At 44.3% G+C, this 12,466-nt stretch overlaps 1 protein-coding gene across 2 annotated transcripts; it reads right to left on the bottom strand.

The window, feature by feature from the left end:
• Positions 1-277: 277 nt before the first annotated feature.
• TRPV2 (transient receptor potential cation channel subfamily V member 2) lies at positions 278-11,936 on the bottom strand. 2 transcript variants are annotated; one of them, XM_009278181.2, is made up of 17 exons: positions 11,296-11,936; positions 10,910-11,027; positions 9,670-9,968; positions 8,882-9,015; positions 8,404-8,556; positions 7,554-7,694; positions 6,773-7,071; positions 6,141-6,317; positions 5,537-5,695; positions 5,311-5,406; positions 4,710-4,780; positions 3,833-3,998; positions 3,019-3,085; positions 2,624-2,931; positions 2,106-2,224; positions 1,197-1,291; positions 278-424 (listed from the first exon to the last, which is right to left on the bottom strand). In XM_009278181.2, exons 3-17 carry the CDS (start codon positions 9,909-9,911, stop codon positions 294-296), a joined length of 2,358 nt encoding a protein of 785 aa, XP_009276456.1. In that variant the 5' UTR covers positions 9,912-9,968; positions 10,910-11,027; positions 11,296-11,936; the 3' UTR covers positions 278-293. The 2 variants fall into 2 exon arrangements, with proteins under 2 accessions (XP_009276456.1, XP_009276455.1); XM_009278180.2 differs by lacking the exon at positions 10,910-11,027.
• Positions 11,937-12,466: the final 530 nt, after the last annotated feature.

The raw sequence follows: 12,466 nt of genomic DNA, 5'->3' as shown, positions 1-12,466 counted from the left end.
CTCTAGAGGCATCATCTCCGTTGCTGATAGCTGGGGCTGCAATAGTGACTGCTCCTCTGAAACAGCTGGTCTCAGTTGTTTCTGTGGCATCCGTTTCCATGATCTTGTCTCTGCAGCAGGAGACATAAAAACAGCAGCCCTTTGTCAGCAGGAAGCTGACAAAGGGATCCAGTTTTTACAAGAGCACAGGTTTAGAGAAAACCCAACATACAACAGATAGTATTTTAAGTGTTGCAACCTCCCCTCCTAGAAAACTATGAAGTTGGAAGCAAGGTTGCAATCCAGAAAACCTGCTAAAGATTTCTGGTTTGTCCCTCTAGAGGCATCATCTCCGTTGCTGATAGCTGGGGCTGCAATAGTGACTGCTCCTCTGAAACAGCTGGTCTCAGTTGTTTCTGTGGCATCCGTTTCCATGATCTTGTCTCTGCAGCAGGAGACATAAAAACAGCAGCCCTTTGTCAGCAGGAAGCTGACAAAGGGATCCAGTTTTTACAAGAGCACAGGTTTAGAGAAAACCCAACATACAACAGATAGTATTTTAAGTGTTGCAACCTCCCCGCTCCTAGAAAACTGGCATCGAGGAAGAACCTATGCTGGAAGAGCAGGGGGCCATGTTTAAATCCGGTGGAGCTTCTGCCCAAGCTCTGCCAGGCTGACAAAATATTTCTAGATAAAGTAACAGCTCTCCATTTTCCACACAGAGTTGCTTCCCAGGTGTAACAAGGGAAGCAAACATAATTATCTTAGGCAGAAGTTGACAAAGTTGCCAGTGTTAATGCCCTGATTTGTACTATAAAAGCCCTGTGATGTTAACACTTGCAGTATGAGTGGGCCTAAATTTTACCTTTCCTAGAAAAAGCACCACGCGTTTGGGCTACTGAGTCAAAGGGAGGAACAGCCCCTGCTTTTCTCAGCAGCGTTTCCTGCCCATTTCTACCAGAGGTAAGTAGAAATGGCATCTCCTTCATTCTCATTATTTGTTCCCAAACTCTGACCAGGTCCATACCCACCCTAATTCTTTATTTTCTCAGCTCACAAGTGATGCTGCTACTATTGAGGGATGCTGTGAAGCAATTTTATGAGCAAGCTGGCCTGCCTAAAATTTCTGTTACCAAAGACATAATAACATGCCAAGAGTAGCTGCTGAGCAGAAAGCTAAAAGGACACTGAAGACTTTTCTTCATGATTTAATTTACCTTCCGGATTTATTTCTGAATCACTGGTGTTTCCAGGGTCTTCCTTAAGAACTCCCACATCCTTTGCCCAATTTGTCCATTTAATTTCCTCCACTCTGGATAGACAAAATGCAACAGACACTGATGCATGGAGCATAGCATTTCAGTCCGTATCTCATTGTCCCGCAGCATCCCAACCCAGCTCATCCTGCCAACGCAATCCTAATGGTTTGGCTGTAGCAACAACACCCTACAGAGCTTTTTTTTGAGTAAAGATCTTCTGTAGTCTAGGCTCCACGAGGTAAATCTTCTTCCCCTGCATACTGTGTGCTGGTCTATGTTGTTTGTTTTAAAATACTCCAGTTTCTCCCAGGGAACATACTTAATACAAAGGAGAAGATTCCACTTTCTATACGTGTTCCATAGCCCATAACACCCTGGAGTTACAGAAATGCTGCCTGCAGTTTGGTTCGCTGGGTGGAGGAAGGTTCAATCTGCTCTCCCAGCCCCCATATGCGAGGAAGAGTGCTGCCCCCTCGTGTTGCGCTCAAGTTGCACGTTCCTGAGCGAAGGGGCCACCAGCCTGCACCCCTCCCACCACAGCCTGCTCCGGGCACAGCTATACTCGCAGCGGCAAAGAAAGCATCATTGCAGACACCCTGCCACCATAACCACTTGCACAGATGTGGGTTAAACAGGACATCTTTTGGTGACAGCATGTCTTGGTGACAACGCTGGCGGCTCAACTAGCTCTCAAACTTCCAGTATTGCAATCACCAACCAATTTGTGTGTACCCAGAAACATGTGGTTGAGTCACTCCGTTGAGTCAGTGCTGAAATTCCCTGTGGCGGTTCAGGGCTACCAGCTTATGAATCATGGGAACCCATTACTAGGCTGCAGTGTAAGAGGTAATGGTACACCTGTCTTACCTGAAACACCATCTCTCATCTTTCTTATTGAGGCCCACTGACATGAAGCAGCCAGATCTCCTCTTCCCTCCTTGGCGCCACAGCCAGGCCTTCTCTATTTCTAGAATAGCAATAGCCCTCTGAAAGAAGAAGTCCATGTCAGAGAGAAAACAGGGCATACAGACCCCAGCCCCTCTTTTTGATTAAAACTTCCCCAATCAGCAACTACTTTGACTTAGAAAATCACTTTGGAACTCAATCCCAAAGCACTCCTTAGCTTAATAGTATCAGTCAGTTGCTTACTCTCTCAAGTTACTTATGTACGTTGATCTGGACTGGCTGGTAGCCATGCAAACAGCATGAGTTTTAAATACATCTAAAAGTGATGTTAGGATTTACCCCCAGAGTGGCAAATTTATGTAAAAGAGAAGTTTATAACTGAGGCTTAAGACAAAGACAGTCACTGTCATCTCTGATGTTATGAGACTCAAGTAGGAGTTTGGGCCACGACATAACTGCTGAGCAGCACCGTGTCTCACCTGCAGCTTCCAGACACTTTTGCTATAACCAGAAATATCTGTGACAGTCTCGCTCATGAGCGCAATCAGCATGTTGAGCAGAAGAATGTAAGTGAGGATCACAAAGAGAAGCAGCAGGAGCATGACGAAGTATCTGAATCTGGCATGTTCCTGGAACTCCAGGTCGCCCATCCCAATGGTGATCTTGAAGAGCTCCAGGGAGACGCTAAGCAGCCCGCCGTACATAGCATGGCTCCCAGCGCTCTCCATCTGAGCAAGAGACTTGTTCTGAGAGACTGAAGGAGCTTCCCCCATCAGCGTAACCAGAGCTACGAGAAAAACAGAATTTGAATCCTCCTCAGAAAAATTTACTTCTTGCAGCCCAGCCTATAACATAATGCTGAGTAAGTCCTTACCTGCAGCAAAGCCAAAGAGGAAGATCATATAAACCAAGAGGAAACGCAGCAGATCTCTCAGGATAGTCTGAAACACAAATCAGGAGGAAGTGCCATTCTTTCTCTCACATGAAATCACCAGGATGATCTACTGTTCTCGCACATCATAAACCAACCCCCAGTAACAATACTGAAAGCAAGTTGGAAAATCCTTTTATCCAGTTTAAGAAACTACTAATACATGTTAAATTACTTCCTCAGGTAAGTAACATCATTAGTAGCTTAATCTGAGAGTACTACATGAACTTCTTTGTTATGTTTGCATGAACAGGTTCTTTGAAACAAATAAATATCGTGTCAGTTTCCCAGTATGGCTGTTTCCAAATTGTTTCAACACACATCTCTTTCTTTTCTATCTCCATTGGGTTTCACACAAGTGGTGATCAAAATTCTTTCCTGGCACCTCGTTTCACCTGCTTTGTCTTGCCTTTCTAGTCCCAGACTCCTTCATGGACCTGGAAATCAGCCCAAGCGTAACAGTTCCAGGGAATCTGCACCAGTTTTGACTGCTAGTTTTGAGTCATTTTATGACAAATGGGTAAGTGTCAGCTGCTCTCACTTGTTATCTTCAAAGATGGCAAACTAGTGGTTTGCCGCAACTATACTTCCTTGAAGACACTGATCTAATTGCCTTCTGCAATTTCTTTACTTCCATAGTCAGTACATCAATTCCATTTATGGTTTTCATGATCCTGAGAGAAGAAAAGTAATTGCAGGATTTCTATTAGTTCCTCACACCCAAAAGCTTTTCTTACAGGTTTTTTCGAGTACTGACCTTCTGTATCATGACACTGTAGATCCCAGTGCGTTGAAAGCCCCGAGTGTAATACAGCATGTTCACCCATCCCAAAAGCAGGGAGAACACCATCACCGCCACATAGTTTTCTGAACTTGCACCATACAGGACTGCTGACAGCAGCAATGAGAAAGCCTGGATGAAGCTGGAGAGAAGTAGAGTGAGTGACACAGTGACTTACCTCAACAAAAAGGCCCATTTGCAGATCTGTTGTTTTGCAAGGAAAAGCAAACACATTTTACGAGGCTACACGGAGCATATGAAGTGGCAGTTAATCAGACACATAGTTTATATAAGCATATCCTGTTATAACCAGACCCATAAACTGTTGCAGTTTGTTATGAACTGGTTAATCTCACAGTACGGAAACTCTGAACTGCTTGATGTAACTCACATAACTGATATAAAATGGAAAAGAATTTTAACACTTATGAACACATGCACACATACATGCACACACATGCATCTACACACATTTCTCCTCAGAAAACTGAGGGGTTATTTTCCTTTTGACCAAATCTGAGCCATAGTGACCGTATGGTTAAAAACTTGAGCTCTTTTTCTAATAAGTATACGTTCTTAACTGTGGAATAACTGAGGGTCTGACCTTCACCATGTTCAGCTACAAATCCAAGGACAGACCCTACCCAGCAAAGTCCATTACAACAAAGGGTTATGACAAAACGCAGCAGGTAGGAGAAGCAAGCAGGGAAAGGATGGAAAGAGGAGACAGTGGCAGAGAATCAATCTTTCCTGCTCACCATCTCTCTAGTAATGTTAAGGCAACTTAGCTGCACACAGCAGAGAACCAATTTCACTCGTGCTTTCATTGTGCAAAAAACCCCAAGAGACATACATCAAGATCTCAATGCAGCTGTCAGAACACATAGTCTTCAGGGACTGGCGTCTCCTCCGCAGGTACAGACTCTAACAGAGAAAAATCAATGGTAGCCATTCATCAAAACAACAGAGCATGCCAGAGAGTGATTCCTGCCCGGCATAGCCTATCGCTCAGGGGAGAGGCTTGCTCCATAAGCGCCTCTTCATGCTTTCATTTTCAAGATCCCAAATTTCAGCTAGTCATCCTTCCAAGATGAAAAAAAGGTCTTATTTATAAAGGGCAAGGATAAACAAGGGCTGAATCATGGCTCAGCCCTGTGTCTTTATTAAGCGACTGCATTAAATGCCAAGGATGCATTTTAGTACCATATATATCAGAAGTCTCTCATAATTGCTTAGTTGTGAGCCTATTCTTCCTCCGGCCCAGCAACCTGGCTTGTGCCCCCCCTGTCACTGCTAGATCACACTGACACTGTAGGTGTCTCAGAGCAGGATTCCCTCCTGCCATCCACTCATGCACAGCCTGATGTCAGGAGAACCGAATCTGTTGCCTCCATGTCAGTGATGGTTTCCTTTTTTTCTTTCTTACAATGAAACTAGATGAGAGATCCCCATACCTGAGCAAAGATTAGATAAATGCCTCCTAGCAAGATAATGATCAGTCCAGAGACCCACAGGAAGCCTCCAGCCGTGAACTCCACTGGAAATGAAGGCTGCAAGATGAAAACAAAAAAACCCAAAACACTGAAGACAGGCAGAGGTAGTGATGATAACCACCCTGTGCCTTTTAAAACTCAGCTCCATCCATTCAGGTCTTTCCAGATAAAAGAAGATTGGGCCTACCTTTACCCGTAAGGGTTGATAGTACGCAATGGCTGTAAAGATGATCATGAATGACAAGTATGAGACAAAACTGAAGTAGAATCTCTTGGAAGCAAACGTTTCCCATTTTTGCTGAAGTAGTTTGTTCAGTGGCTCCAAAACTACCATCTTGTACCGATTCTGTGGAAAAAACAACCAACAAAAATGTACCCATGTGTCAACAGGAATACAAATTCACCAGAGGATTGTCTTTTTCAGGGTTGGAGTCCAGTGGCTCCAATTAGGGTACCCCTAAGGGTTTATTCAGTCAGGCCTTTCCGTATGAAAGAAATCAACCATCCCATAAGAAGTTACTTCTGCTTGGCTTCATCAAGGTATTTGGACACACCCAGGCTTAGGACAACCAAAAGATCAAAAATTTCTCTCATATTACAGATTATCAGAGGCATGCCAAGCAGACTATAAATAATAAAATATGCATATACTTCCATCACACATTTCTCTTCCAGAAAAATGATCATGTGAAATACCACATTAACTTGAAATGATTTGCATAATTATACAGCAACACTATAGAAAGGCAGAAAAAATGTTGCTGTCTTCGACTTTTAGTAAAAGCACTCACCGGTGTGTCACTGCTGTATGCCAGAATCTCCAGCACAGAATTTTCCTCAAAGCTGTCTATAGAGGACAAGTCATAGAGAGACACATGGATAGGTCCGTAGGTCCATTCAGTGAACTTGCGTGACAGGTGCCTGTACACTGGGTCTTTGATCTCTCTTTGGATGATGTGCTTGAAGATCTGAAGAGAAACCGGATGCATACCAGAAAAACACATACGTAATGAAGGTGTAGAATGACACAAGCACAGCCAAGTCACCTTCAAATACAGGACACCTGGCTTTCTGCATTATACATTTTGATATATCCAAACACCAGACTATCTGGCTAAAAGCAGGCAATCTAACTACACCTTGTATCAGCTCTTCCAGGAGTAGAACCAGTTTTGGTCCAGACCAGCTGTCTTGGCTGGGACAGAGAGCAGCAGCAGCCAGCTGAGACTGTGTAGGACACTAACTGGAGTGGCCTGGAGGAGGCCTCCTTTATTCTCTCCTGTGGCACTGCCACTGTCAGCAGCATTACTACGGGTTGGGTGCAAGACGCTCCGACATCAAACCCCACTGCTATGCTGAGGATGTATGCTGCAGTCTTCCTTGTTTCTCAGCAACCCCAGGGATTCCCTCTGGTTGTTTTTACCTCCACTTTGCCTGTCTTGGCAGCAAGCTGCAGAGGATTTAATCCATCGTAATTCACTATCTCCTCCAGTTTCCACGTTGGGTCAACCTTCACACCTGCCTTCAAGATCTCAACGTATGTTGTGCTCACAAACTTGGTGTTCTCCTCAGTGTCATCTGCAATCATCACCAGGGCATGAAGGACGGTGTTGCCCTGTGTATCCTGCTCCTGGAGCCTGGCTTTCTGGTGGGGATTGTTTAGAAGATATTCCACCACATCAGGCTGGTTGGTACAAGCAGCCAAGGAGAGGGGAAGTTCACCTGAAGAGATTAGGACAGTATTTGGAGGGGAAGCAGAAAGGGGTGGAAAAAAATTAAAGAAGAAAAAAAGCAATTCTAGGAAAATATATTTAGCCTATAGTTTTACCACTGGAACACAGAACAAGTTCTTTCTCAGCGTCTCTAGATTCAGAAAGGGTTTTGCAGTAAACAATTACTCCTTATTTCTGGGGACAGCTGAAACACTTTCCCAGACCCCTAATTTGGCTAAACTAACCAAGTATTTGTCTCTGGCTGAAGCCCCTCAGATGGGATTAAATACATAAAACCAAAGATGATTGCAAATGATCATGGGACACCTCAGTCTGTGAAAGGATTCTGCCATTCGAATAAGTCAAGAGCTTGATTACAGGACAGTGGAGATGGCAACCCACACACAGAGGGGCAAACCCAACTAGAATTAGCAGCATCGCATACAGTAAGGCAATAAAAAAAGGGAAGGAACGTGTTCCACACTGACTCACCAAAATAAAAGTAAACTCCTTCTTTCTTCTTCTTGAAGAATTCACCATGGGCTCTGGCATGGACATCAGCTCCATTCTCTACTAGAAGTTTCACTAAATCTAGGCTCCTTTTCTCTATGGCAATATGGAGTGCTGTCTGGCCTAAGGAAACAGGCAAAACCTATCACGCAGTGCCCTATCAGAGGGAACAGGCAAAGGACTCTTCAGCAAAGCACCGTTTCAACAATCACTATGTTCTGCATAGCAATCCTGCAGTCTCAGTGCTAGGCAGGGGGTGGGTAGCAAGTGATGACTTTCAACGATGTTCGTTGGAAAAGCACGTTGGAAACACTAAGTCAGAAGACAAGCCCCAAGACTATAAGAAATTTAACACAAGACCACGCAATTACCCCTGCCTGGAACTAAGATCCCAAGCAGCTATGAGGGGATAAAGACAACTATACCACGTACATGACTATGCTGCATGCCTGCTATTAAAAGGATAACCCAACCAGCAGAACTCATTCTTTAATAGCAATATACTATTTCTTTTTCACTTTTAGACATTCTTTTTAAGCTCTTTCCAAAGCAAACCTTCTCATATTTCCTGGGTTATTAAACATCTATCATTTCTGTTTTACAGACTGAGAACAAAGTTGCAGAAGTGAAGTGTATAATTCAGGGCTGAAGAGGATGTAGACCAGAACCAGAAATCAGAACTAAAAGGTGAGTAGGCTGTTACTGTAACTGCACCAGAACTGTGGAACTGCAGTGCTGCATAAGCTCCGGTTCCCCTCTTTTTCCTTGTATCTGCACGTCACCTGTCGAATGGGGAGGCTGCTCTGACACAGCATCAGAACAGAAACCTTACCTCTGTAGTAACAATCAGAGCATGTCACATTGACAAGTGGCCTGGGATTCTGTGTCTTTTGGTCTATTTCCAGCAAAAGTGGGATTGTGTCATTCTTTCCATTTTTTAAGTTCAACAGAGCTTTCATTAAGCAGGTCTTCCCAGTCTTTGCATCTAGTAGAAAAAGAGTATTGAATGGGTTGTGCATGTACTTTGCACATATCTGTGTTACTTGATTCAGAACTTAACTGTCACTGTAGGACCAAATAATTATTTTAAAGGCCTTACTCAGTATTTTCAGTCTGCAGTAGACGCAAAAGCCTTAGGATATATATAATTAATGGCATTCTCCATCCTCAGGGGGACATTAGGAAAATAAAAGAATGGACAGAGGGCCGGAGAAAGCAAAGAACCACGAGCAGGTTCCCCTGCTTCCCTCCTACATTAACAAGTGCTGCTTCTGCTAACCCTGTTTATGGAGTACTGAGTAGGAATCTACCTGTGTATTCAGAATTGGTGAGAAATTTGGAGGTCCTCCTTAAATACTCAAGTAAACCATCCAGTGCCTCAGGGCTGCCCCTTGAGACTGCGCTGAAGAGCCTGTCTCTGTCAAAGCGATTGGGGTCCTTTTGGCTATGGAAGAAATGCAAAGCGTTAAGAAGTTCTGAAAAACAGAAGACAAGAGTGTGCAATAAGTTCTAGTGGGACGATGTAAGAAAGGAGGGAGGCAGAAAAGTTTGTCAGAAAAAACAAGTATTTTATTTTTGAGTCAAGGGAAAAATAGAGACAGCTATTTCCCAGAATTCTCTTAAGTGGCTGCTCTTTCCATCAGCTGGAGCTCTTCCCAGATCCAGTCTGATGTGCAACCTTGGAACACATCCAGAGCACAAAGACAGAGAAGCCCAAGATAGCTGCAGGACCAGAATCAGTCCCATCACATGGTGTGAAGCACTCTGTGAGCTAGTTTACATCCCTCCCTGGCAAGAACAGTTCATTTGTACGGGGCTCCATGCTAAGCTGCTCTTACACCCAACTCGGTTTATTTGGTGCTAGTTCAGATATACCCAAAATACACCACAACACACACCATACACGTACCTTCCAAGTGGAAAAGAAAAGGGCTAGTATGTCCCCTTTCTGCCTTTAGTTACATGCCACCAGAATCCTGTAATATTCCTGTATTGTCACTTTTAGTTTAGACTTTGGTAAAGTCTATAGGCCCCCACCAGCAGGGATCAGTACAGACCAGCAGGGATCCCACCCTTGTCCAATATCCAAGTTACTCACTTGCTGACGAGTCCTGGCCGATAGTTCAGATTAATCTTGACTTTAGGAGGAAAGTCACTGCTCTCCTTCTGATAAGGTGTCTCCAAGGGCCGTGGCTCTCCTTTCTTTCCACGTAGCGCTGATCTTTCTTCTCTTTTACTAGATGCAGGTTTATCATCCTGGATACTGTCATCTGTTTCTAGCAATCCCATCAACCTGTTCCTCTGACCTGGGCCCGGCTGCCCATTTGTGAAGTTATCCATTTCTAGTAGAGATGGTCTTGCAGATCACCAAAGACGTTCCCCACTGGGAGACTAAACCTGCAAGGGAGAGGGAGAATTAACACAATTTGTTCACAAACCTAGAATGTGTACGGTGTGGCACACACATAGAGGAAAGCATGTTTCCAGGTCCAGTGTTCCTACAGTTGACTACAGGTCCCTTGAGAGAGAGATTCAGTAAAACTCTGCACAGTGGGAGTATTTGAATAAAGGATCGAGGCCTTAAATAGGGTACCGCTGGAGAAGTTCAAAAGCAGTTCATGAAATACAGGCAACTTGTCTGCAGAACATCTGAACCCCCTTTGTGAGATGACCTCACCTGTTGGCAGTAGCACAGCGTCCTTACATAAAAGGCAAAGAAAGTGGATCTTTAGGAGACTACGATCATTGTTCTTGTCTCAGCGCAGCCAACACAGGCTAGTCACCAAGTGGCCAAAAAGATAAGATTAACTGTAAGCCTTCTTTGGAACAGAGTGGTAAGTTTGTTCATGTTCTCTGTTGGTAAGAATGACAATATTTCTACAGGGGAAACATATGCACAACTTATGTTCCACTCATGCATTCTCGCATTTCATCCTGGGGCAAAATGAGTGGGATCTCCCCAGTGTTTGGAGATGTTGGCTATCCATGCGGGCACAGGCTTTGAACTTCCAGCTCCACAACACAGGCAAACACACACCCCGGCTGCCACACGGACACTCACAGCCCTCAGAGCCTGAACACAGCACAGCTCTCCCAAGACCAAAGCTGGATCCAGATCTGCTGTACAGAGAGCATCAGTATTCATCAGAGCACCCAGCCAGCCCACTTCTCTCATCTAGTATGTCCTGTACTCCTTTTTTACTCTTTTGAGACGTCTCTTTATATATATCTGGATACATCTCGGATCCACACCCAATGCAAGCTATCTGTAGTCTTCATATGACTACAGATTCATGCACAGTTTGTGAGGCAGCGAGGAAACATCCATGATTACCAACCTGAAGCAGAGCTTTTTTTAATAACTCCGTCTTATTCACATGTACTCCCTCCAAATGGTTAACAGGTTTTCTCTGAAGAGAAATCTCCCTTGCTGAGACTACAGCCAGACTCCATAGCCTGCACCAGCAAAGAGGTAAATTGACACAGCATAAGCATTCTGGCATAGATTAGGATATGAAGAAACATAGTTCTAGGCAGAAAACAGCCACAAAACATCTTTATGCAGCTCACAGCACGAAATCCAAGGGCTGATTTCAAGACAAACCACTATGGTAATTCAGTCATTCAGTTTAGTCTGCACTCTAATGACAAACATCCCTCTGCACACACAGGCATACACCCTGTAATCCCATTTCAGACTTATTTCCTCCCCCAAAACACTTACTGGTACATTTGCCGATCCTTTAGAGGGCTATTTGTAATTCCATAATAGTTTGCTTGTGCTTTTCTGTCTTCCTTTCCCCAAAATCATTTCTCAGCTGCAGTTTCCATCTCTCCACAGCACTCGAGAGAGTTATTTAGTGTCAGTCTTGTACAGACAGACTGTCTGGTTTAAAAGCAAGAGCAAAATGGTCCTAAAAAAAAAGACCCTATAATATATGCATCCACTTTGTGCATCCCTAGGAAACACAGAGAGCACTCTCTGTTTGCCAGCTCAACTTTCACTTCACTTCTCTACTCAAGAGCCAAGTTGTTTCTTTCTGCGACTTTACCAAGCCATTTTGAGTAACGCAGCACAAAAAAAGCCCTGCCGTCAAAAGAGGAAGAGCACAGCACTTACCCCACATTGCTGCAAGCTCCACCCAAGAACTGATCTGACAAGGAGTCCCAACGGATCCTTCAGAGGGTAAATAATCTCTCAGTAGAAATCAAGTCAAATACCAACAAGCATTAATAAGCATGAAAGCAGACTCCAAATTATTTACATCCATGGGTGAGAGTCCTCCTCTTCTGCAGAGAAGACCACGCTCATATTAGCACTCTATTAACGGCACAATGTTGAACTCCTAGTTGGTGGTGGTCCATGAGAGAATCCAGGCTGCCTGTGAGAAGGAATAACCACGGATTATTGTAATTCACTCAACTGTATAGCTTTTTGCAAAGTGAAGAAGGGCTTGCACAGGAAATGACTAGATAGATTTCTCAGTAAAAGAGAGAGCCAATGAGTGCAGTGCTCTTATATGGGAAAGCTGGCTGGCTATCGCAAATTCATAATGCTTAACCCCTGCCTGCACATATAGAGGCGACATCTCGTGGCTTTCAACAACAGCCCACTCAGATCTCAAGGGAGGTGGCTGATTTGACCCTGACAGTGCTGGAGCCCGTGGTTTAATTGTGAGGTTTGTCACAAGGCTCCCTCAGCCCCAGGACAAGTATGCATCCAAACATCCGAGGTCAACTGTTTCTGTGGGAAGCCAGTTCTCACACTTCACACACCCCAGTTAGGAGGCAGCACAAATCGTATGAGACAACAAACTAGCCAGAACGTTACCCTACGAAGTACACGGTGTCAGCTGCTCATCACAAGCACAGGAGACCGCACAAAGCAGCCCCAG

The sequence above is a fragment of the Aptenodytes forsteri genome, unplaced genomic scaffold (assembly GCF_000699145.1).
Source record: "Aptenodytes forsteri isolate BGI_AS27 unplaced genomic scaffold, ASM69914v1 Scaffold66, whole genome shotgun sequence".
In the NCBI taxonomy this organism is placed as follows: Eukaryota; Metazoa; Chordata; class Aves; order Sphenisciformes; family Spheniscidae; genus Aptenodytes; species Aptenodytes forsteri.
The sequence above is the reverse complement of the archived record's forward strand: the minus strand, read 5'-3'. Positions and strand labels throughout refer to the sequence as shown.

What these genes read in the sequence shown, in the direction of transcription:
- TRPV2 (XM_009278181.2), bottom strand. Translation starts at nt 9,911, where the DNA reads ATGGATAACTTCACAAATGGGCAGCCGGGCCCAGGTCAGAGGAACAGG. An exon ending in CTCTGATTGTTACTACAGAG is followed by an intron (nt 7,695 to 8,403) that starts GTAAGGTTTCTG and finishes CTGTTTCCTTAG; the next exon opens with GCCAGACAGCACTCCATATT. An exon ending in TTCAGAAATAAATCCGGAAG is followed by an intron (nt 425 to 1,196) that starts GTAAATTAAATC and finishes CTCCTGCTGCAG; the next exon opens with AGACAAGATCATGGAAACGG.